Raw genomic sequence first — 26,248 nt, 5'->3', positions numbered from 1 at the left:
GGTTCTCCCCTATCCACTCTACTAGTTACATCTTCAATTCTATGAAATTCGTCAGACATGGTTTTCCTTTCACAAATCCATGCTGACTTTGTCCGATGATTTCACTGCTTTCCAAATGTGCTGTTATCACATCTTTGATAACTGACTCTAGCATTTTCCCCACCACCGATGTTAGGCTAACCGGTCTATAATTCCCTGGTTTCTCTCTCCCTCCTTTTTTAAAAAGTGGGATTACATTAGCCACCCTCCGATCCTCAGGAACTAGTCCAGAATCTAACGAGTTTTGAAAAATTATCACTAATGCATCCACTATTTCTTGGGCTACTTCCTTAAGCACTCTGGGACGCAGACCATCTGGCCCTGGGGATTTATCTGCCTTCAATCCCTTCAATTTACCTAACACCACTTCCCTACTAACATGTATTTCCCTCAGTTCCTCCATCTCACTGGACCCTCTGTCCTCTACTATTTCTGGAAGATTATTTATGTCCTCCTTAGTGAAGGCAGAACCAAAGTAGTTATTCAATTGATCTGCCATGTCCTTGTTCCCCATGATCAATTCACCTGTTTCTGTCTTTAGGGGACCTACATTTGTCTTAACCAATCTTTTTCTTTTCACATATCTATAAAAGCTTTTACAGTCAGTTTTTATGTTCCCTGCCAGTTTTCTCTCATAATCTTTTTTCCCCTTCCTAATTAAGCCCTTTGTCCTCCTCTGCTGGACCCTGAATTTCTCCCAGTCCTCAGGTGAGCCACTTTTTCTGGTTAATTTGTATGCTTCTTCTTTGGAATTGATACTATCCCTAATTTCCCTTGTCAGCCACGGGTGCACTACCTTCCTTGATTTATTCTTTTGCCAATTGTTGTAGTTCATCCATGCGATCTTTAAATGCTTGTCATTGCATATCCACCGTCAACCCTTTAAGTGTCATTTGCCAGTCTATCTTACCTAATTCACGTCTCATACCTTCAAAGTTACCCTTCTTTAAGTTCAGAACCTTTGTTTCCGAATTAGCTATGTCACTCTCCATCTTAGTGAAGAATTCCACCACATTCACCACCCTCTGGCTAAATAATTTTTTCCTCATCACTGTTCTAAGTGGACTTCCCTCAGTTGTGAGCCTGTGCCTCCTGGATTCCCCCACTATTGGAAATATCCTCTCCACATCCACTCTATCCAGATCTCTCAGGTCTCTTTGCACTTCTAATTTTTGAATTTTCTCCTCATTTCTTCCACGCCTTTACTCATTCTGCCGAAGTGCATTGCCGTGTACTTCCCTATACTATATTCTATCTGCCACTTCCTTGCCCATCATCTCAATCTGTCTAAGACACCCTGCTTCTCAACAATACCTGCCCCCTCACCCCCTTCATATCGTCTGCAAACTTGGCCACAAAGCCATCAATTCCTTTGTCTAAATCATTGTCATATAATGTGAAAAGGAGCATACCCGACTGACTCCCCCAGCACACCACAAGCAGCCGACCAGAAAAGGCTCCCTTTATTCTCACTGTTTCCCTCCTGCTAGTCAACTAATCTTCGATCCATGCTAGTACCTTTCCTGTAATACCATGGGCTCTTATCATGTTAAGCAGCTTCCTGTGTGGCATCTTGTCAAAGGCCTTCTGAAAATCCAAATAATCAACATCCACAACTCTCCTTCATCTATCCTGCCTGTTAATTCCTCAAAGAATTCCAACAGATTTGCCACGCAAGATTTTCCCTTTCGAAAACCATGCAGACTTTGGCCGATTATCATGTGCTTCAGAGGCCTGAAAATAACTCCCATCAGAATCTTTATAGCCTTGCAGTTTCTTAACTCTATCCATAAGGATTCTACATCTTCTGATCCTATGTCACTTCTTTCTCAGGATTTTATTTCGCTTTTTACCAACAAAGCCACACCACCCCCTCAGACCTCCATTTAGAGGGATGTGGACCAAATGCAGGCAAATGGGAGGAGCTTGCATGGGGATTTTGGTTGGCATGGAGAAGCTTAGCTGAAGGGCCGGTTTCTGTGCTGTATGACTCACAATTATTCAGATTAAAGTTTCATGGGAAAAGATTTTATGTTCATTATGTAATGTGTTATTTTTTTTGTGACTGATTTTAATTAGCTCTGCCTTCAAAGGTGTGCAACACAAGTTCTCCATGGTATCATCACTACGTCATCTGTAATGGATTCAAAGATTGTGAGAATGGTGCAGATGAATTTAATTGCACAGACTGTAAGTACTTAAAGAACTGGGAGTTAGAAAAATACATTTATAAAATTCTAAGTAACTATAAATCAATGTCAATGATTGTTTTTAGCTGTTCCCTGTACAAACATTACCTATAAATGCAAGAATAATCTGTGTATTCTGAAGAAGAATGCTAAATGTGATGGGACTATAGACTGCTTGGATGGAAGTGATGAAATGAGTTGTGGTGAGTACTCATTCTATTAAATGGGAACCACGTCATTTGAAAATTAATATTTGCCTAACTCCAGAAATTGGTAATTCACTTCCCATTTCAAACTGGAGTTTTTAAATCTATTTTAATTCTGACAAATTGTTTTTCTATTACAAACTGATAAACAGTTAGGGATTATTAATAAAACAGAAAACGCTGGAAATACATAACAGATCTCCCCATATTGCACGATCTCCGAAGTTTTTTAAGTATCTTCTGTTTTCTTTTAGGTTTCTAGCATAAGAAGTATCTTGATTTAGGAAAACATTAGCGACTTTAGATAATTTTTTCCTCATCATTTAGAAATTCTGTATATTCTGATGTAAAATATTAGCTTCCTACTGATGGTCAGGTTAAATATTTTTTAGAATTTACTCCTGAATGGGCAGGTGGAGGAGGCATGATGGTGTGAATATGATTGCATGTACATCCAATAATGTAGATCACAGGCCAGAGTTTTCACTTCCATCAGTTTTTATAGTTTGCCTTTTCAAATTCCACCCTGCAGATTGTGGCAATAAGATACAGTATGGAAATCGAATTGTAGGAGGATCCAGTGCTCAAGACGGAGAGTGGCCTTGGCAAGTCAGCCTTCACTTCTCCGGGTCACCCTACTGTGGGGCGTCTGTGATAACAAAGGAATGGCTTCTATCTGCAGCACACTGCTTTCAAGGGGAAAAGTATGCTAAGAAACTATTAGCCTAAATTTCAGTACTTTTGGTTCAAAAATGTAATGGATCTTGTGCAGATGATTGAAATTTAAGACAAAAGTTTGATGCATCATTACATAAGCAGATTCTAAATTCTATGCTGAATTTCAGGAAAATTGTTTACCTTCTGATATGTGCTAGCCTCCTGACTTTGCATATATGCAAAGGAAGAGTCACATAGTTGTGTCACAGAAGTCCTGCCATTTACACCAGAGATATTCTAGCTTTCTCATATAAATAAAAGGTGTGAGTTATGCACATGAAACGTAAATCCAGGGAGTCTTCTCCACAATTGCCCACAAATAGCCTTACCCCGGTGTGCGGCAAAGCCAGGATTCAGGCGAGGAAACCTTTTTGTTATTTGTACTTCTGATACGGAATCTTATAATAGGGTCCACTGAGAATGTTCCATATATGAATAAGTAATGGAGGAAAAGACTTTGGGAAACATTCTATTTCTGCTTCTCATGGTCAACAGATAAACTATTTACTACATGACACAAACTGATCTTTCAGGGTAAAGAACACTCATGTTTGTGGTTTCAGTGTCTTTCTTCCATATCCTACACATCATTATGATTCTTATTGAATTTGTTTAGGATCCCAGTCACCTTGCTCGGGCTCTTTGCAATTGTTTCCATTAAATACAGAAGCTCATGAGGCAACACTTAGTGTAAGATTCCATGTACCTGTTTCCATATAAAAGAACCTGAGCCTGATTAATTTAGGGGCTACTCATTTTTACTGCTGACACTTCTAAACATTGAGGGCCATGAAGGATTGAAGCTGCTGTCGAATTATTATTGTCATATGTACTAAAAAGCTTTTGTTTGTATGCCATCCAGACAGATCGGTCCATCAATCATTACATTGAGGTAGTTTAAAGGTAAATAAAATGCTGAAAGTAGAGCACAGAACCGTAGAGCACTGGGCAGACTGCTCAGCTCATGATGTCATGCTGACCTTGCTGAGCCTGTGTATCATCCCTATCCCTCTATTCCCTTTATAATCATGTGTCTAGCTCTCTTAAACTCCCCCAAACTGCTTGATTCCAGTATTACCATGGTAACCTATTCCAGGCACCTATCTCCCCCTGCATAAAAAATAACTACCCCTCATGTTGCCTTCAAACTCCACTCCCGACCTTAAAAGCCTGTCCTCTGATGTTTTCTATCCCACGGAAAAGATTCTGACTGCCTTCCCTTCCATGCCTCTCGTCTCTCATAATTTTAAAATCCTTTGTCAGGTCTCTCTTGAGCCTCCAATGCTCCAGGAGGAACAGTCAAAGATTGCCTAACATTTCCTTACACCACATGCCCTCTAATCCAAGCAGCGTCCCGGTAAATCCCGTCTGCACTCTCTCCAGTCCCTACATCTTGCTATAATGAGGCGACCAGAACTACAATTAATACTCCAGGTGCAGGCTCACTAAGTTTTATGCAGCTGTAGAAAGGAAGCCATAGTCAATTAATCGCAGTCTGATGTAGGCCTCTTTATTATCCCGATATTCCAGAGATGAGTTCAGATCCAGGGAAATGGCATTCACTATCGGCCTGTTTGGGTAGTAGGTTGAAGCTGTCTGGGATGCTAGAGTCGATGTGTGCAAAGACAGTGTCTTGAAGCACTTCACGATGGGGTGTCAGAGCCACCATCATGGTGATAGTCATTAAGGCATGTTACCTTATTTTAATTTAGCACCAGCAGGATACTGGTCTTCTTAAAGCCATTGGGAACTTCATATTGGAGTAGGGAGAGGTTAAAGATATCTGAAAATACTTCTGCCAGATGATCCACACAGGATCTGAGAAAATGGCTGGGACTCCATCCAGACCATTCACTTTTCATAGTTTCACTCTCTGCAAGACTAATCTGACATCTGCTGTGGTGGCCATGGGTACATATGTATCAGAGACTATCAGGGTGGGTGTTGTCATTTCACTGTCCTTCTGTAAGAATATATTGAGCTGATCAGGAAGGGATGCATTGTTCTCAGTGATATTTCCCAGCTTCATTTTGTAGACCGTTATAGCATGCAAGCCTCACCACAATGTGCTGGTCTGGGTCTCTAGCTTGGTCTGGTATCTCTGCTGGCTTTGCGGAGTTTGTGCCTAAGATTTCCTACAAAGGTCAAGCTCGCCTGATTTGAATACCTCAGGCATAGACTTCAGTAGGGAACGAATCTCTTAGTTCATCCATGGTTCCCAATTGGGAAACAGCTGGATTGATTGACCTCTTTAGCAGACAGTCTTCTGTACATTTACTGTGAAGTGTGTAATGGCAGTGACGTACTGTAATTAGGCAATTGGCAAGGGCTGATAAGAAGATGTTAGATTAAGTGAAGCAGCCACTGTGGGAGCTGGACAGTATTCATCAAAAGAAAATTTATGATTTGGTGAAAAGTGTCAATTCTCTATCACTCATTTCACATTCCTGCTGAATCAATGAAATTTAATTCCATCCAAAATGAATATTTTCACACGTTTTTGAAATCTCCATTATGTATGTATAGCTGGCAATTTAATATGCTGTACCACCACCTCCCCCCCCATTTGTCCTTGGGTAACATTATTAATTAGCCTCCATTATGAAAATGAACATTCAGGATTACACCAGGAAATTTAACTTTTAAAGATGAAAATGTTGTAATTATGTCACATTTTAATCTTATGGGCAAAATGATACAAACAGCATTGAACTTGTGTGCCAATGCCTACAACCCAATAGTACCTTGGCTAAAATGATTCCGGATATATTCAAAACATGAAAGATGCTTCATAAATACAAGATCTTTTTCTCCTTTACTCATACTCAGTGATCCAGAAATTAATAGCTTTTGAACAGCTCTTTTAAAATTGTGAAGTAATTATATGTAATTATATACATCTATTCATAGTCTCAGGAATATTTATGCAAGTAAGGATTGGTATGTAGTGTGATGTAGTGAACAGTTGTCATACCACAAAGGAATGAAACAGTATTGCTGAAAAAAATGTAAATCTTTGCTTTTTGTAAGGATGTCTGATCCCAGACCGTGGATGGCTCATTTAGGAATGAGTACTCAAGGAAATGCAAGGTTTAAGAGTGAGCTTAAACGAATCCTTGTCCATGAGTACTACAATGGCCGGAACTTTGACTATGATATTTCACTGTTAAAACTGAAAACACCTTGGCCAGACAGACTAGCACCGACAATCCAACCAATCTGTGTCCCTTCACTGGCTCAAGTGGTACCAAATGGAGAGAGATGTTGGGTAACTGGCTGGGGACAAAAACAAGAAATGGGTAAGAATATTTACTGTATATGATACTTTTAGCAAAAGATTTAAACAGAGTATTATAGAAATGCACCATGCACTGGTTTATAATAGTTAAAAATATTTGTTCTTAACTAAATGGCATTTACACTTGGCAGAGATAGCAGTCCTTCAGTTACATTTGTTTTGGGAAGTGAAGGTGTGAGAAAATAACGAGCCTAGTAGTGATTGCAATGTTAACATACAAAACTGTATGTTCATTTCTAAACATTCCTGTCTACTGCTTTAATGGAGAATCTAAGATACTTAAAAGGAAACTAGACAATGTTTCATGAACATAGAATCAGCATCAAAAATTTTATGTTCAGCCAGAATAATGCTAATATTGCAGGTCCTTTTAAAAGTATAAGCTTGTTAACTTAGAAGTCATTAAATGTAATTCTATATCTGCTACACAGTAATGTTAAATTTTAAGATATTACTTTTAGATGCACTTGCTATACTAACACTATATTTACTCCTGGGCTTTATAATAATCAAAGCAATCTATCTCTCATTCTAATTGTACTGTTTCCCAGTGCTGATGCTACAGAGTGTTTCAGTTTCACACCCCCCAGTTCATCAGCTTGAATTGTAGATGTATTTATACTATAACCAATTCTATTCCGTAATTTCCTGTTCAACCTTGAAAAAATCCTGGAGCACATCCTGAAAGGAGACAATAGTCTACCCCAGAGTCAAACATTACAGAATCCTCTGGGAAGGTATGATTGGAAATGGAAGTAGAAAAATCTAACTCCAACTGACCTTTTCCAGATTAAATGTTTGAAGCGTGGTCTTGTCAAATGGGCACGTGGCCAAGTGGTTAAGGCGTTCGACTAGCGATCTGAAGGTTGTGAGTTCGAGCCCCAACCGAGGCAGCGTGTTGTGTCCTTGAGCAAGGCACTTAACCACACATTGCTCTGTGACGACACTGGTGCCAAGCTGTATGGGTCCTAATGCCCTTCCCTTGGATAACATTGGTGTCATGGAGAGGGGAGACTTGCAGCATGGGCAACTGCTGGTCTTCCATACAACCTTGCCCAGGCCTGCACCCTGGCGAGTGAAGACTTTCCAGGTGCAGATCCATGGTCTCGGAAGACTAACGGTCTTGTCAAAAATGAATTCCCTATTTTCCCAGGGAGACAAGCACAAGACCTTATTGGCACCCATCAAACTATATGATGGTTGGAGTGAGAGACCACAAGGATGCCTGCATCATCCTTGCCTGGTACTGACGATTGTTGAACTAACCACTGCTTGATCTTCATCACCCATTGCCTTTGGCCTGCTGAGGAAAAGAGTTTGAAGATTAAGAGCACAAATTGATATAAAACTAACAGTATACCAAGTAGCAGTGTTTCCTGCCCTCCAGTAAGCTTTTGAAACATAAACCACCTACAACAGACACTCCAAAGCAATGGAGAGAAATCATATCGTTATCTCTGCTAAATTCTCCTAATCTACCAGCAGGCCAAACAAAACAACATCAGCATTCTCTGCCAGGGCCATGGCCTTTACATCCTAATTACGTCAAATGAATCTAATGGGGACATCACATTGTTTGTATACTTGACATGCTATTACAAGACCATCATAACAAGAGTTTACCAGGCAGGAAGAAGAAAAGATTCATGAATATTCTCAAACTCTCCTTGGAAAAAATGGATCTTCACCAATTCATTGGAATTCCTGGCTATGATCTGTGTAAAATGAAGCGTAAAGAATCATTCAGACTGATATTGAGAATTTCAGGTTTATTTGTTGAGGGCAAATAGACCCCAACCAAATGCTTCATCTAAGACATAGTTTTCAGGTTCCACATTGACCCCAACAGTTGCATCATAACTTAGAGAGCTAGCGAAGAAATAAATTTCAAATTGCTGGAAACACTCAGTAGGTCAGGCAGCATATCTGAAAAGATGAACGGTTCACATTTCAGGTTGAAAACCCTAAGTCAGAACCAGGAAAGAGAGAAAAATATATACTTAGTTTTAAATTGCAGCGAAGGTGAGGGAAGGGATGGTAGGACAAAGGAAATATCTGTGATAGCATGAGGCCAGAGTTGCAGTGGAGACGACTTGTTGATGTGGAGGTTTAGAGGATGAAAGAGAAGTGTGATATGTATATAAAAATATTAGCAGGTTAAACTGTGCTAATGGAAAGGGAAAAAATGTTACAGATAGGTGACCTATAGCAAATATGGCCAGTTCTCATATAGGCAATAAAAGAGACTTTTATGAAGTTGGAGAATTCAGTATTCTACTTGGGAGGCTGCAGTGTGCCCAGACAGAAGATACAGTTCTTCGAGCTTGCACCGGGACTCATTCTGACAGTGCAGGAAGCCTCAAAGAGATCAGAGTTGGATTGTGATGGAGGAAAACACGATGAAGCTCTGGGTTGCCCATGAACTGAACACAAGTAAAGCAGACACTCAGACTGTTTTTCATCATTCCATCATAGTAGGGGAATTAGGGTTTATGGGGGAAAGGCAGGTTGGTGGAGATGAGTCCATGGCCAGATTAGCCATGATCTTATTGAATGGCAGAGCAGGCTTGACGGGCTAGATGGCCAATTCCTGCTCCTATTTATTATGTTCTTATGGACAGGTGCAATGAAAAACATACCTGAAGCGGCATCTCAGGCACGTTGTATCATATAAAGAACATTCACCAGAAAAACATAAATCAGACACCATTTTTACAAGCAAATGCAATTAACCCATTTTAGTGCTGAGTGGTCAAAGTAGTCATGGGTTTGCTTTTTTTCCCCTCAACATTAACAAACTCTGACCTGCTATTGTCGCTTCTTTGCAAATTTCTCTTTCCACAGATACTGCCTGACATGCTGAGGGCTTCCACTAATTTCAGTTTTTGTTTCTGATATCTAGTTTCTGCATTTTTTGATTCTTGAGTTGGTGGGGAAGCAATTTATCCTTGTTCCACAAATACCATCTACGAAGAGAAGATTTTTTGTTGTAATTAACACAATTAGTAATCAATATAATTAGTAAGAAAATAATAGAAATGATACCAGCAGGAATTACCTTCTGTTCTTCAAATAGTGCACTGGATGTTTTAAATTCACCCAATAAGACAGACCAGGCCTTAGTTGCCCTCTCCCAACTGAGTCGAATTGCCAGCTATGTTCATTCTCCAGCTGCTCTGTACATCAACAATGGTTGGGTATCAGGAGTGTGTTGGACTTCAGTTGCCAGTGCCCCTAACCTTGCTCTCCATCACTGGAGTCACCATTGAATACAAGGCTAGAAATAAGATCTACTGAACAGAAGCTCTGGTTGCACTTCTCATCTAGCCCCTCAGTGTTATTTGAGCCATAGATGGCATGGAGCCACTCTCTAGAAAAGGGTTATCAACCTGGAGTAGAAAGTTAAGTTCAGGTAAGTTGTTGTTATTTTTCTTTATTTTACTTGACTTAAATGCTTTCATTTGATCTCTATCACTTAATACTATTCATTTATTAGTCTTCATTAATTTTATAAATTATTTTAATCTTTCAATCAGACAGTGAGCTGTCTAAAAAGCCAATGAAGTTGAATGGGATACTGACCTTGAGAATCTGTTGCCGTTAGTCCACTGGTTGCTCATGGACATTTCGACTTGTCAGGGCAGCTGTGGCATTGCCTGCAATAAATTTAAACCAATGGGACCATCAAAAGAAAATGTGCCTAAGGTATGGGTGGAGCATAAAGAGCAGGCTACATCAAACTTAACTGTGGCAAGGATGCTCTTGTCTTTGAGAGGGCGTGAATCACAGGTAGAAGTGTCACCTTTATTAAACAAAGGGTGTGACCAATATCATAGACCCCAGCCTTACCCTAGACTGTGGTACTTTAATTCAGTTCAGTGCAAAACTTTCATGTCTATTTTTCATATGATCTTACTAATAAATATATGGGAACAAATAATTTATTTTCTACCATTTTACTATGTTTATATTATAGATATCTACTGTTGGTGCTATGAATATACAGCAGTCATAACCAATCTTTATCAAACAATTACTCATGGATAAAATACTACTTTAAAATTCTACTCTGCATTTTCCTTGTATTTTTTTCCTACTGAAGATAACAGTGATCCTACCATTCTTCAACAAGCAGAGGTTGAAATCATAAATCAGTCCCTCTGTCGTTCCACCTATGGACTTATCACTCCACGGATGTTGTGTGCGGGATTGTTATCTGGTAAAAGAGATGCTTGTCGTGTAAGTTTAAAAGCAAATGTCAAGTTAAAATTAACTGGTGAACAAACAAATAGAAAAGAATGGTTAGAAATACAGTATTGCATTGTGTACACATTCTAAGGCAATGATTTAACTACGAAATTTATTAATATTTAGTGATTTAATTCTTTATTGTATATGTTCTCCATAAGTGCTTTGAGAAGCATTTCAAAGTTCAAGGTAAATGTATTATTAAAGTAAATACATATCACCATATACAACTCAGAGATTCAATTTCTTGCAGGGCATACTCAATAAATCCATAATATAATAATAACCATAATAGAATCAATAAAGTCTGCATCAACTGGATGTTCAACCAATGTGCGAAAGACGACAAACTATGCAAATACAAAAAGAAAGAAAGAATAATAATAAATAATTAAACAATACATCTTGTTTATAAAAACATAAGATGAAGAGGCCTTGAAAGTGAGTCCACGGGTTGTGGGATCATCTCAATGATGAGGCAAATGAAGTTGAGTGAAGTTAATCCCTTTGGTTCAAGAACCTAATGGTTGGGGTAGGAACTGCTCCTGATACTGGTGGTGTGAGTTCTGAGGGTCCTGTATCTTCTTCTTAATGGCAACAGTGAGAAGGGAGGATGATCTGGGTGGTGGGAGTCCTTGATGGTTGCTGCTCTCCTACGACAATGATCCATACAGATGTATTCAATGGTGGGGAGGGATTTACCCGTGGTGGACTGGGCCCTATCCATCACTTTTTGTTGGATTTTCCGTTCGAGGGCATTGGTGTTTCCATACCAGCTTGTGATGCAGCCAGTCAGTATACTTTCCTGCACACATCTATAGAAGTTTGTCAAAGTTTTAGATGTCGTGCCAAATCTTTGCCAACTCCTAAGGAAGTAGAGCTGCTGCTTTGCTTTCTTTGTACTTGCTGGGCCCGGGACAGATCCTCAGAAATGAAAACTCTGAGGAATTTAAAGTTGCTAACCCCCTCCACTTCTGATCCTCAATGAAAACTGGCTCATGAACCTCTGGTTTCCTCCTCTTGAATTCAATAATCAGCTCCTTGGTTTGCTGACATGAGTGAGAGGTTGTTGTTATGGCAACACTCAGCCAGATTTTCAATCTCCCACCTGTATGCAGATTCATCATCATCTTCGATTCAGCCAAGGACAGTGGTGTCATCAGCAAACTTGAATGTGGCATTGGAGCTGTGCTTAGCCACACAGTCATAAGGGTAAAGCGAGTAGATCAGGGAGCTAAGCACACAGCCTTGTGGTGCACCTGTGCTGATGGAGATTGTGGAGGAGATGTTGTTGCCAAGCTGAACTAAGAGGTCTGCAAGTGAGGAAATTGAGGATCCAATGGCACAAGGACGTATTGAAGCCAAGGTCTTGAAGATTATTGATTAGTTTTGAGGGGATGATAATATTGAATGCCAAGCTGTGGTTGATTATAAAAAAAAGCACATCTTTGTTGTCCAGATGTTCAGGGGTTGAGTGAAGAGCCAATGAGAAGGCATCTACTGTGGACTTGTTTTTCTGGCAGGCAATCTGGAATGGATCCAAGTTGCCTCACAAGCAGCAGTTGATATGTTTCATCAGCAACCTCTCAAAACATTTCATCTCTGTGGATGTAAGTGTTACTGGACAATGGTCATTCAGGCAGGTCGCTATGCTCCTCTTAGGCACCGGTATAAATGAAGCCTGGTTAAAGCAAGTGGATACCTCAGTGCTGAAGTGACAGGTTAAAGATCTCAGATACACGTCAGCCAGTGGATCAATATGGACCTTTAGTACTTGGCCACATACCCTGTCTGGGCTGGATGCTTTCCATGGGGTCACCTTGCTGAATGATACTCACACATTGGCCTCAGAGACTGAAATCACAGGATTACTGGGGCTCTGGGAGTCCTTGATGGTTCCTCCATGTTTTGATGTTCAAAGGGAGCATAGAAGACATGTTGCTTGATTTCACTTTATTAGAGGTGATAGCATTCAAGCTCTGCCGCAACTGTCGAGCATCCTTCGTTGATTCAAGTTTAGTCTGGATTTGCCACTTTGCCCGTGAGGTGGCTTTCCAGAGATCATACCTGGACCTCTTGTAGCTTACTTGGTCCTCAGACTTGAATGCCTTTGGTATGGCCCTCAGCAGATAATGGATCTCACGGTTCATCTCGGGCTTCTGGTTGGGGAAGACTCTGAATGATTTTGTGGGGACGTACTCGTGTATGACTGTTTTTATTTTCCCAAATTGATCTTTCAACTGATCAATTGATCAGACGGTCCTGGTGTTGCTGTTTCCTTGAGTGCATTTCACTGGCATTGTGGTTTGATTCTGGGATATTCACACCATATTTAAGGTATTAAGAATATAGGTTATAGATAATATGCCAAGTGAAGAAGATAACAATGGTTTTCTGTGATACAGAAACTAAAGTCTCCGGGAGAGTCAGAAAATAAAATTGTCACTGAGCTGCATAAAAGTGCGTAGTTGCTTGGATGGGAGCAAAACAAAGTTGTTTTAAAGTAATAATTGGAAATTGGTGGAGGAGGAAAGGTCTAAGACTTGCCTTAAAGCAGGACAGAAATAAGAGAGGTAGAGTTCTTCAGGCAAGTAATTCCAGGGTTTGAGACTTTGAGTCCAGAAGGCATTGGGAACTGGCTGCCTTCTTACTTGGCTACTATTGTTCACTGATGGCCCACTGTGAACAGGGGTGTGGTTCTCTCTCTCTCTTTCTTTCTCTCTCTCTCTATCTATCTATCTCTCTCACTCTCACTCTCTCTCTCTCTCTCTCTCTCTCCCTATCTATCTATCTATCTCTCTTACTCTATCTATCTCTCTATCTTTCTCTCACTCTCTCACTCTCTCTATCTCTCTCACTCTAACTCTCACAATCTCTTCTCACTCTCTATCTATATCTCTCTCTCTCTCTCTCTCACTCACTCACTTAATCTCTCTCTCTCTTTCCTTCTCTCTCACATTCAAACTCACTATCCCTTCTCTCTTTTTCTATCTCTCCTTCCCTCACTCACTCTCTCTGTCACTCACTCACTCTCTCTCTCTTTCTCACTCTCACATATTGCATAACTAAAATATTGTTATATTCATCAATAAATGCCTCCTAATATTTTGTAACAATCAGTATTTAAAGATATTTATTAATGTTGCAGGGTGACTCTGGAGGACCATTGTCTTGTCAAGAAAGAGTTGGTGGAAGATGGTTTCTTACAGGTGTTGTTAGCTGGGGTCATGGATGTGGAAGACCCAATTTTCCAGGAGTCTATACAAGAGTATCAAAGTTTGCTACGTGGATCCAGCAACATGTCTCTGCTTTGCCAAAAACTGATGAGGTCACATAGTTATGTAGATGTCATTGTTCATAGTTCAAAATATTACACATTTATCAATGTTGATAATAGAGTAAATATAACCATTTTTAATTATGCTATTTATACAAGATCACAATTTCCACAGTCACCTTATAAAAAATTTATGTATGTTTATGATGAAAATGTAATATATTCTGTCATCAAGATTAAATTGCTACTGTCCTCATAAGGTATTTTAATTGATAGAATTCTTTCCCACAATTTTCCTTTTTTTCATGTGCAGATATTCTCTCATAACTGAGGCCATTCCACCTATTGAATCTATGCCAGCTCTGAAAACAAATCCATTTCTTTGATTATTTCCCTGTAACCATTCTCTCTCACATGGCCAATAACTCCACCCTGATTCTCTATCATTCGCATTCCACATTTACCTTTGTTAAGAAATAGCTACAGTATATGAACGACTGAATGTTTCCTCTTAGAATGCTGTTCCAGGGAATGTATTTGGGAAATTTTACCTGGAAAGTGCATTTAATTCTACCCTTGTCTGCTTTACACCCAAATTCACTGCCCTCATGCAGAATATAAATATGATTGCGAAAGGTGGAATTCAGGGCAAGCTGTCAGGACTCAGTGAAAAACAACAAAATTACATGCCGTGCCTTTAAATATTAAACTTTACATTTCAAGGTAGCTAGCCACCATTTATGTATACTAGACACAATGTTTAAAAAGTACAATCATGCCAGGATTGCAATTTTAATATTACTTACTGAATCCATTAAAATAAATCCAGGTAGAAAGCAAATATAACATATAATGCAGACCTCATTCAGAATTATTAAAAATTGTTTTTCAAATCCTGCCAGAAAATCAGCTTTGTGGCAGACTTAAGCATATTTTTACAACTGCATTTCATCAATTATTTTAAGAGACAACATAAAAAGGCAAAGACGTTCTGGCAAGAGAAATGACATTGCACCACCATGCATTAGTATTCCCTCAAATTGTTTTTCATCTATTAGTGAAGCTACTACTTATCTCTAATTGCCTTTGAGACAATGATGGTGAGACCCCTTTTGAAGCTCTGCAGTCCCAATGAAAGTATTCCTGTATTGTTATTGAGTAGGGAGTTCCAGGAGTTAAATTCAGCCACAATGAAGGAACAGCAATATATTTCCAAATAATGTGCAATGAGGAGAGAACATTGCAGGTGGTTATGTGTCTATGCCCTTGTTGCCAATGTCTTTGGTGAAGAAGGTACCAGATTCTGGAGATGCTGTCTGAGTTGCCTAGGTGCAACAAAGTGGCTTTTGTAAACAGTGCATGTTGCAGTCACTGTGCACTGCTATGAAACGACTATTTGTAAGTAGGTGGATGTGTCCCATTAAGTGGGCTGCTTTGTCTGGGATGGTGTTTTAGGTGCAGTGTTTATTAAAATAAATGGAGAATATTTCATCACATCCTTGATTTATCTCTAATAAATAATGGAAACAAAATACTAACATCTGGATGTGATCCTTTTGCCACAGGATACTTAGTTTCTGACTTGTTCTTGTCACCACTATGCGGTGGGATCAATTGAGTTTCTCATCAGTAGTGACTCCCATGGTGTTGATGCAGGATCACCTGTTGCTGGTAATGTCAAGGATTGATGGTTGCTCTGTTTTGTTGTGAAGGTTGTTGGCACCTCTGAGAATATTATTTGCATCTTATCATCTCTGTCTGAATGTTGTCTGGAACTTGTTGAGTGCAGGTATGGTGCACTCAACAAATTCTGAAGAGTTGTCAATAGCATTGAATATTATACTGAAGAGTTGTCAATACCATTGAATATTATACAGTTCAGTGAATGTCCTCTTTCTAGTCATTGCTGAAGCGGCTAAAGATGGTGGGGCCAAGGAGATTGTTCGAGAAACTCCTGCACTGTTGTTCTAGAGCTGGTGTGATTGATTTCCAACAAACACAACAATCTCTATGGGAATATACTCCGATTAATGAGGTGTTTTCCCATTGGTTTCACTTTTCCTTGTACAAGTGTACTTTGATGTTTCACCTCACTTCTGGATTTCAACCTTTTGCCCATGGTTATGGAGCTGGAGAAACCCAAAACGAGGACCAGTGAGATGCCTCTAGGTGAGTAGGCGTTTCCTGATGGTACTGTCCTATACCTTCCGTCACAATTCTTAAATTACAGTAGATTGACTGGATGATATTTGGCCATTTGGATTTGTCCCATTTTCCCGAACAGGACATACTTGGACCATTTTCAAATTGCCAGATGGATTATTGTCTGCGAGGTATAATTCTACGTGTTTATCTTTTAGTGCCAATATATAGGAAATTCGTTTGTGTTTCTGGCAATATAAGATTTGAAAAATGCCACTGCATTCATAGTTGACGTTGCAGAGCGGGAGAGATAATCTGTCGGATATAAACAAATAGAAAATGTTGCAAAAACCCAAGGTAGATGGACTGAGTTCCACCGATTTGATTAGTGGTCTAGATACGTCAGTGTAGGTCCCATCATGGCCTTGAATTGTACTTTCAAGTAATGAACAACAGTAAAGGTGGTTATTAAATCACCGGGTTGTTCCCCGAAAAATCTTTGGTGTCATCAATGTTTTTCACGAAGAAAATCTTTGCCATCGTACGTTATCCCGTGTCCGGAGAAATATGGTTGCGTGACTCGTAACAGCCTCTGAAAAGAACAATCTAGGAGCTCAGTTAGGGTAATAAACTATAACCTTTCTTGAAAAGGGTCAGACACCATCTACAGAGAGTGAAAATGACACTGAACGTTAGTGACCATTCATTAGATATTGGCAGGTGCACTAGCACGACAGATACGGTGTTATCAGGTGCGTTTTAAAATTATTTCTGAAGACATGTGATAGGAAGAAGCACCTTGTAGCACTAGAGGCTGGATTCGCAGCGGGGCTCAGGGCGGCGCAGTTCCCCCAGGAGACACTTCCCCTCCTGCCCAGGAGCTTCACCTGGGCAGTCGCTGGGCTGTGTACTTACTGCTGGTTTGGTACCGGCTTGGCGGTGCACATCGGTTCACCATTCCTGTCACTCGGAAGTAGCCGACAGTGGAAGTGGGAGCGAATCGCTCTGTTGTATAAATCTGACTACAAACTCAATGATAGGGTTACCTTGGCAGACAAGTAGGATCGTTGTCGTTTCGTTCACGGCACCTTTACCGGATCTATAGATTGTGGAAGAGCTGATCCTGAGCAGATTCTGCTTTTAACGAAATAGGGCGATGCGAATACTTTCAAAACAACGGATCAGTGAGGTCTTCACTATTTCAGAAAGAGCCGCTCACCAGCAGAAGCAGGAAAGACTCACCTCTGGCCAGGTAAGGTCACAACTTGCAGAAATGTAAATCAGCTTAATGTTAACCCTACTCGAATAATGCAGTCGAAGTATCTCGTCCTCACACACGACTTTTTAATAGTATTCTCATAAACATCAGTTTATCCTCATAATTAAACCCCGCGATCCGCAGCATAACATTGAAAAGGGTCATTTTGCTCGTGGGGTATAATGTATATCCATTATTTATAAAGAATGGAAAAACTCGGGGTATTTTCATTATTCAGATAGGTATGAATAGTTACAAATTAACGAGATTCATAGTCGGCAGATATTTTTAGATAAGCTGTCGTCCATATGAATTATTTCCTCGGAATGAAACCTCCTCTCTAATGCTACAAATTAGTTAATGCGGGTATTAAAGAGAATTTTGTTAATTTTTCGCTGTTGATAAGACTCCTCGTATAAATATTCGGAAATTGAAAACTAGCATTTGATGTAAACATTTCTCATTGCACAGAAGTAAAAATGCACAATTATTTCTTTGGCAACTCCTAAAATATTGATTCCGGAGGAGTGGTTGCAAAAGGTAACTGAAACAAAGGTAAACATGTTTTGAATCACTGCGTACGTTTCAGCGCAACACGTTCATCAAGAAACCCTGGTGTATTTTAGGTGTTTACACTCCTTTCTGTTTTTTTTCTACAGAAATATCCTATTGCAGAATATAACAAAGGCAGCTTGCCTTCCGATCAGTGTCTCAATCTTTCATCGGCCCGTTCTGTTGATCCATTAGCACTCCGAACATACCTCTGCCCTCAGAAGTTCTCCCACAGAAGTAAATCCGACAGAAGATGGATCCTTGGCTCTCTGCCTGTAATCCCTCTCACAGTGGCAGCAATCATTGCAGTCCTTTGTTACAGCTTGTGTAAGTTTAAATCCTGCACTTTGATGGCTTATATTACAAGTCAAACAGCTATTGTCTAGGTTCCTTAACAGTGCAGTAAACATTCAGCTTAATTGTTCTGTTCAAGTAAACAGAAGTTGTGTTACCTGCAGATTGCAAGTTATGGTGTTTTCTTTTCCAGCACCTGCTATCTCCATTTTTTATCTGAGCGGAAGTGTAGAAATCTCTAACCTCACCTACACCACTGAACTGGGAGACCCACGCTCAAAACAATTCATCTCACAAGCACAAGCTGTCCAAAGTTATGTGAGTTGCAAACCATTTTTTTGCTACATTGCCAAAAATCAGCACTGATTGAATGGCGGAGCAGATTCGATGGGCCAAATGGCCTGATTCAGCTCCTCAGTATTACGGTCTTATTGATTTATGGTTGCAGTGCTATTATCCATTAACTCATTCTGTTGGCTACCATAACTTAGGATGAGAAGGTGTTTCAGGGTCTGGTTACAGGCAATTCAAAATAAATCCACCATCCTGGTTTAAAAGGAGAATGGTTGCAGATTTTTGTTTGCTGTACAGGGTAAACTTAAGTGTAGTTTAGTTCGAATTTATTTTTATGTTTAATCACTATCACATAGTATCGCAGCTTCAGCACAGTAACTCATGTCAGAGTGAACAGCTAGATTTGCTTTTCCACTTGTCCTTGTACAGTGAACCCTAGAAGCTGTGTCAGTTTATGAAGATGGGACTTGAGAAAGCAATTAGTTAAAATTTCTGAAGTTGACACAGTTCTGGCCGACTTTTAACAATAAATTACCCACTCAAAGATTTTTATCTCTTAAGCACTGGGTATAAAATGCCATATAAACATTGTAAGAAATGTCTATGCCATTTTCGGTAACTGAGAGGAAAATATAATTTGGCCTTCATGGAGATTTGATTCATCTGAAATTGCATTAATTGTAATAAGTTTAATTTTGCCATACAATTGCAACATGGTGTTCCAGCAGATTCTAAGCAGTAGGTCTGTTCCGATACCTGCAATTGGAAGAAAATGATGCTAATCAGAGAAAAAAAGCCACTGAACTCTATAGTCACTAAGTTCTGCACTGTTCTGTCTTAAAAAAGTTCTTAAAGAACTGTTCTGCTGTAAAGAAGTTCTGCTGCCAAAAAACTTGTGTTGGAATCAACGTTCCCTCTAACTTTTTTACAGCTGTATGGACCAACCATTGCTCTGAGCAGGAAATTTTTTACATGGCCTGAAAGCTGTGCAGCAGTTTAGTAATAACATTATATAAAATAAAATTCCAGCTGTGTGACACTGAAGGCCACGTGCACGGGAGCATTTCAGTTACTGTGTGGCTGTGCACCCGTGCAGGTTCTAACAGTGCTTGGAGCAGACTTGAACATTTACAAAGGAGATTGTTGGGAAATGGACTCAGTTTAATTAAAAACGCAACAACAGGAATTCTGCAGATGCTGGAAATTCAAGCAACACACATCAAAGTTGCTGGTGAATGCAACAGGCCAGGCAGCATCTCTAGGAAGAGGTACAGTCGACGTTTCAGGCCAAGACCCTTCGTCAGGACTATCTTTAAGAAGAGGCACAGTCGACGTTCCAGGCCGAGACCGAGTCCTGACGAAGGGTCTCGGCCTGAAACGTCGACTGTACCTCTTCCTAGAGATGCTGCCTGGCCTGCTGCATTCACCAGCAACTTTGATGTGTGTTGCCTCAGTTTAATTAAGCTTACATTCAGCATTACAACACTTTATTAGAATTGTTTTCTTTTCGTTCTAGAAACTAAGGTGAGTGTCCAAAGAAAAAGATTTCATAAAAGTAACGAAAGTAATCAGCAAAATAAATAGGTTGTGTAGATTGGGTAAGTGAAATATGGCTTTCAGAAGTATGTAAATTATTAAAGGTAAAGATGAAAGGACTGAGGAATATGATTACAAATAAGGTGAGAGAAAGAGTTAAGAGCAGGAAAAAGTAACATGCATAAAGCTGATATTATAGTGGTTAAATTACACACATCTCAACATCTTAGACAACAAATCCAGGCTCATTGCTGCTGACATTGAAAATCAAACCATGGCACTTTTGTTTGGTGACACAGTTTTCAGACATTGAGTATCCCATCACAAAAAGATGTGCAAGCATGCTGATGTCATTGTATATCTTCACACTGAGAGCTTTGTTAAATTCTTTGATAAGACTAACTGGAGAAAAATTCAGCACCTAAGGTGAAATTGCTGAAAACTGTGTTTTGGCCAGTTTAGGTACTGGAGCTCGGTCTGGCTATATACTTAGAGAATTATAGAATTTTGCAAAGGAGAAAACCGCTCATCCAATCATGTTCCTGCTATCCAAAAGCCTATTCTGACTAATCCTATCTTTGTAGTCCATAACTATGTGGTTTACATTATTCCAAATGGACAGTGGATTCCATATGAAAATGAAAAAAAAACTCAAATGGTAAAACAGCACAACTGTGGCTGACAAGGGAAGTCAAAGCTATTGTAAAAGCAAAAGAAGGGGCATATAACAAAGCAAAAATTAGAGGATTGGGAATTTTTAAAAACCTACAGAGAGAACTAAAAATAATCAGAAGGGAAAAGATGAAATAAGAAAGCAAGCTAGCAAATAATATCAAAGTGGATAGTAAAAGTTTTTTCATGTATATTAAAAATATAAGAGAAATGAGGATGGATATAGCACGCTAGAAAGTGAGGTAGGAGAAATAATAATGAGGGACAAGGAGATGGCTGATGAACTAAATGAGCATTTCGTGTCAATCTTCACTGTGGAAGACACTAGCAGTATGCCTGATGTTGTAGTGTGAGAAGTGGGTGCAGTTACTCTTAAGAGAAGGCGCTCAAAAAGCTGAAAGATCTAAAGGTACATAAGTCACCCAGACCAGAGGAACTGTATCCTAGGGTTCTGAAAGAAGTAGTGTTAGAGATTACAGTGGCATTAGAAATGATCCTTCAAAAATTATTGGACTCTGGCATGGTGCCAGAGGACTGGAATATTGCAGATGTTACTCCACCCTTTAAGAAAGGAGGAAGGCAGCAAAAAGGAAATTATAGACCAGTTAGCCTGACCTCAGTGGTTGGGAAGATGTTAGAGTCAATTGTTAAGGATGGGGTTATGGAGTACTTGGTGACACAGTACAAGATAGTATAAAGTCAGCATGGTTTCCTTCAGGGAAAATCCTGCCTGATGAACCTGTTGGAATTCCTTGAGGAGTTTACAAGTAGGATAGATAAAGGGGATGCAGTGGATGTTGTACATCTGGACTTTCAGAAAGACTTTGACAAGGTGCCACACATGAGGATGCTTACCAAGTTAAGAGCCCATGGTATTACTGAAAAGTTACTAATGTGGTTAGAGCATTGGCTGATTGGTAGGAGGCAGCGAGTGGGAATAAAAGGAGCCTTTTCTGGTTGGCTGCCAGTGTCTACTGGTGTTCCGCAGGGGTTGGTGTTGGGACCACTTCTTTTTATGCTGTATATAAATGATTTAGAGGACAGAATAGATGGCTTGATTGCCAAGTTTGAAGACAATACAAAGATTGGTGGAGGGCAGGTAGTGTTGAGGAAATGGGTAGGATGCAGAAGGACTTAGACAGATTAGGAGAATGGGCAAGAAGGTGACAAATGAAATACAATGTTGGAAAATGCATGGTCATGCACTTTGGTAGTAGAAATAAATGAGCAGAATATTTTCTAAATGGGAAGAAGATCCAGGAATCTGAAATGCAGAGGGACTTGGGAGTCCTTGTGCAGAACACTCTGAAGGTTTACTTGCAGGCTGAGTCAGTGGTGAGGAAGGCAAATACCATGTTAGCATGTATCTCAAGTGGTCTAGAATACAAGAGCAGGGATGTGATGCGGAAGGCTTTATAAGGCACTGGTGAAGCCTCACCTTGAGTATTGTGAACAGTTTTGGGCCGCTCATCTTAGAAGAGATGTGCTGGCATTGGAGAGGGTCCAGAGGAGGTTCACAAGGATGATTCCAGGAATGAAAGGTTTATCATATGAGGAACATTTGATTGCTCTGGCTCTGTACTTGCTGGAATTCAGAAGGATGAGGGGGGATCTCATTGAAACCTTTCGATTGTTGAAAGACCCAGACAGAGTAGATGTGGAAAGGATGTTTTCCAAGGTGTGAGAGTCTAGGACAAGAGGGCACAGCCTCAGGATAGAGGGGCACCCTTTCAAAACAGAGATGCAGAGAAACTTCTTTAGCCAAAGGGTGGTGAATTTGTGGAATTTATTGCCACATGCAGCTGTGGAGGCCAAGTGACTGGGTGTATTTAAGGCAGAGATTGATAGGTTCTTGATTGGACATCGCATTAAAAATTATGGGGAGAAGGCTGGGAACTGGGGTTGAGGAGGAAATAGAAAAAAGGATCAGCCATGATTGAATGGCGGAGCAGACTTGATGGGCCAGATGGCCTCATTCTGCTCCTATGTCTTGTGGTCTTATGGTGTTGTATCCCACCATTGTACAAATTCTAACTTGACAGCTAATTCCAACAAAATTAGCTCCTTAGGTAGTGACCTTCCATTAAAGGGGAAAAAGGCTCTTATCACCAACCCTGTCTCCATAAAAACTTCCATATTCATTGCTAGGACTATTGCACAATAGGGCTGAAGGTCCTGTTTCGGTACAACATCATGTATTTAAGATTTAAAGCCACAATTACTACTAAAGTGTCAACTTTCATAATTGTAGCATCTTAACACATGACACATTCCTTAACCAAGTAATATATTCTACATGTGTTGCCAGAGAGAGTGGTACAGGTGAGTCCAGTTATGGCATTCAAATGGCATTTGGACAGGTACAGTGAAAGGAAAGGTTTGGAGGTATATGCAGGCAAGTGGGACCACACTACTTACAACAACTTGATCAGCATGGACATGTGGGGGCAAAAGGCCTGTTTCGTGCTGTGGAGTGCTGTGACTCTAGTTCAAAGTTCTAAGTACACTTATTATCAAAGTATATGCAGTATACAACCCTGAGATTCGTCTTCCGCACAGACACCTTACAGATTTTAATTATTGTTAGTTTAAATAAAATAATACAGCACATTTTAGTTTCACCATTCCACTTATTTCTGAATCTAATCATTCTTTCAATGTACTAGGCATTATTTAGATAATTTGGCTTTGAATTCAATAAACGATCAAACGAATTTTAGTTCTGACTAAATTATACCACTTTGTTATCAATTCTTAAATTGGGTTGGTTGTGGGCAGATTGAGTTGCTTACCCTGTTTACAATATTTTGTAGATCTCCTGTAGACATCACTATATCAAAATGACTTTATAATCATCGTATATTCCTTTGCAAAATCAGATCAAAATTCTGTGGGCAATAGTATATGTAAAGCACAGCTGTCTTTGTTTATTTACTGCTGAGAGCAAGGTGTAGTCCAATGCCATTTATTGTGACCGAATGACTCAATGTGTACGCTAGTATATGTTAATTATAATTTAAACTTGCATGGAAGCAGCTGATATTTGATTGAAGTCAGCTTGTGGAATTTGTGCCATTGCGTTGTATATTTAAATCTATAAAGATTGTTAATGATTCATAAACATAGCTAATTATTGAAAGTGTCAAATATACATTTGTAGTTTACACTGTTGAATTATTTCATGGGATTTTTTTTCTCTGATAAGCTTTGTGAAGGTAAAGATATGAACTTTGTGATTTTCATGCTGAGGGTAACAGTTTGGTTTAGTCTTTGATATGTAACAATTAATCTTAATTTGATCTGCTCATCTATTACATTTTATAAATAGAATCATAAAGAGATTATTCTAGATTCCTCACCTATTTATTTTGCTGCATTTGGAATTTTACAAATCATGGAAATTAAAAAAAAAGAAAGTTTTGTAATTACTTCAGCTTTTCTTTTACCTGAAAGGCTGTATTTTCCGAGGGTGTTTAGCCTGAGTAATGTTAACCGGGGTGGTTTCAAGAATTACAAAATGCTTTATATCAGGATTAAGGGGGAATGTAGTTTTGGAAGAAAATTTAGTAGATTTGATCATTTTATGATTAAAACACTGGATGAAATGTATCCTTAAATCATTACATCAGGAATTGAAGTTACCCTTTGCTACTGCAGATAAGATGGTAGGATAATAGGTAAGGTTGGGACTGGAAAAGATTGGAATCCCAAATGGTCCATCCCAAAATTTCTTATTTCCCAAATACTATTGTTTGAGCACATACTTCATTCTTTATGAAGCATTTCAACATTATTTGCTTCCAGGATTAGATAATTCCAAGTGTTAATCACCATCTGAAGAAAGCAACGAAACATATTCTGTCCTGCTACCTCATTTCAAGGTTAATCTGATTAAAAAGTTCCAAAAAATCTGAAGTATGATTCAAAGATGCCAAACTGTCAGCCCCAAACATTCTGTCCCTAGCCAACCTCTGGCATTCAATTTGATCACAGCTGATTTGTACTTAAGCTTACTTTATCTGTGCATGCCCTGTGTTTATTGAAGCCCTTACAAAGTGGAAAATCAGTCTTGCGAATGTTAATTAATCAATATTAGCAGTTTTTTCTGATAGCGAGATTTCCATCTCTTATTGTGAAGATACATTTTCATTTCTTGCCAATTAGCATTTTTGTTCCAAATAATACATTTTCCTGAATAAACTCACAAAATTCTCCCCCTTTTTTGTGTTTCAGATGCCCTGAAATAGGGATCAGTGCTGTGTTGTGCTTTGCAAAATTGCTAAGGTAGAACATTGGCAGTAGGAGCACAATGCACTTCAGGAGGTGCTTCTCGTTTTCTCTTTGCCAGCCTTACATTTGCTTTTGTTCATATTAAATGCCAGCTGTTAAACTCCTTAATTCAGCCAGTTAATTATCAGATAGTATTAAACTTCATAGCTTGCTGTAATACTGTACAATTTTCTGATGTGGAATTAAGTTTGGCATTATTAAGGCCAACTTAAAGATATTCTAACCTTTAAATGGGAAAAAAATCTACTTTATAATCTACATTTTAAGTATCAGTAGATCATCATTTAAGGAGTTGTACTTAAATGCACGCAGCATAAGGAATAAGGTGGATGATCTTGTCGTACAGCTACAGATTGGCAGGTATGATATTGTGGCCATCACTGAGACCTGGCTAAAGGATGCATGTCTCTGGGAGCTGAACGTCTAAGGATACACAGTGTATCAGAAGGATAGGAAGGTAGGCAGAGGGGGAGGCGTGGCTTTATTCGTAAGAAATGATATTAAATCATTAGAAAGAGGTGATATAGGATCGGAAGGTGCAGAATCTTTATGGGTTGAGCTAAGAAATCGCAGGGGTAAAAGGACCCTGATGGCAGTTATTTATAGGCCTCCAAACAGCTGCAGGGATGTGGACTACAAATTACAACTGGAAATAGAAAAGGCTTGTCAGAAGGGCAGTGTTATGATAATTGTGGGGGATTTTAACATGCAAGTGGATTGAGAAAATCAGGTCGGCACTGGATCTCAAGAGAGAGAATTTGTAGAATGTCTGCAAGATGGCTTTTTAGAACAGCTTGTTGTTGAGCCCACTAGGGGATCGGCTGTACAACTATGAAAGGAAGCTAGCAAATAATATCAAAGAGGATACTAAAAGCTTTTTCAAGTATATAAAGAGTAAAAGGCAGGTGAGACTTTAGTCTGAGGGTGGTGAATCTATGGAATTTGTTGCCACGGGCAGCAGTGGAGGCCAAGTCATTCGGTGTATTTAAGGCAGAGATTGATAGGTATCTGAGTAGCCAGGGCATCAAAGGTTATGGTGAGAAGGCGGGGGAGTGGGAGTACATGGGAGAATGGATCAGCTCATGACAAAATGGTGGAGCAGACTCGATGGGCCGAATGGCCGACTTCTGCTCCTTTGTCTTATGGTCTTATGATTTGATTCATTTGCAAAAACAAACTTTGGAACCTTGGAACTGCCCTCAAAACGTCATACACAAACTAATTTAAAAATTATCT

At 39.5% G+C, this 26,248-nt stretch overlaps 2 protein-coding genes across 2 annotated transcripts in view; both read left to right on the top strand.

Annotated features, from left to right (window-relative positions):
* tmprss7 (transmembrane serine protease 7) overlaps positions 1 to 14,052 on the top strand; it is a 69,738-nt gene extending 55,686 nt beyond the window's left edge. The window contains exons 12-17 of the mRNA XM_072260258.1: positions 2,119 to 2,229; positions 2,315 to 2,431; positions 2,967 to 3,138; positions 6,182 to 6,450; positions 10,552 to 10,688; positions 13,846 to 14,052. Of these exons, the coding sequence (XP_072116359.1) occupies positions 2,119 to 2,229; positions 2,315 to 2,431; positions 2,967 to 3,138; positions 6,182 to 6,450; positions 10,552 to 10,688; positions 13,846 to 14,034 (995 nt within the window). The 3' untranslated portion in view covers positions 14,035 to 14,052. The remainder of the gene's footprint in view (positions 1 to 2,118; positions 2,230 to 2,314; positions 2,432 to 2,966; positions 3,139 to 6,181; positions 6,451 to 10,551; positions 10,689 to 13,845) is intronic.
* Positions 14,053 to 17,272: 3,220 nt separating this feature from the next.
* The window catches only part of LOC140198953 (suppressor of tumorigenicity 14 protein-like), a 64,651-nt gene continuing 55,675 nt past the window's right edge, over positions 17,273 to 26,248 (top strand). The window contains exons 1-3 of the mRNA XM_072260257.1: positions 17,273 to 17,368; positions 18,034 to 18,253; positions 18,414 to 18,538. Of these exons, the coding sequence (XP_072116358.1) occupies positions 17,273 to 17,368; positions 18,034 to 18,253; positions 18,414 to 18,538 (441 nt within the window). The remainder of the gene's footprint in view (positions 17,369 to 18,033; positions 18,254 to 18,413; positions 18,539 to 26,248) is intronic.

This window comes from Mobula birostris, chromosome 6 (genome assembly GCF_030028105.1).
Source record: "Mobula birostris isolate sMobBir1 chromosome 6, sMobBir1.hap1, whole genome shotgun sequence".
Classification (NCBI taxonomy): Eukaryota; Metazoa; Chordata; class Chondrichthyes; order Myliobatiformes; family Myliobatidae; genus Mobula; species Mobula birostris.
This window is presented reverse-complemented; position numbering and strand designations above follow the sequence as displayed.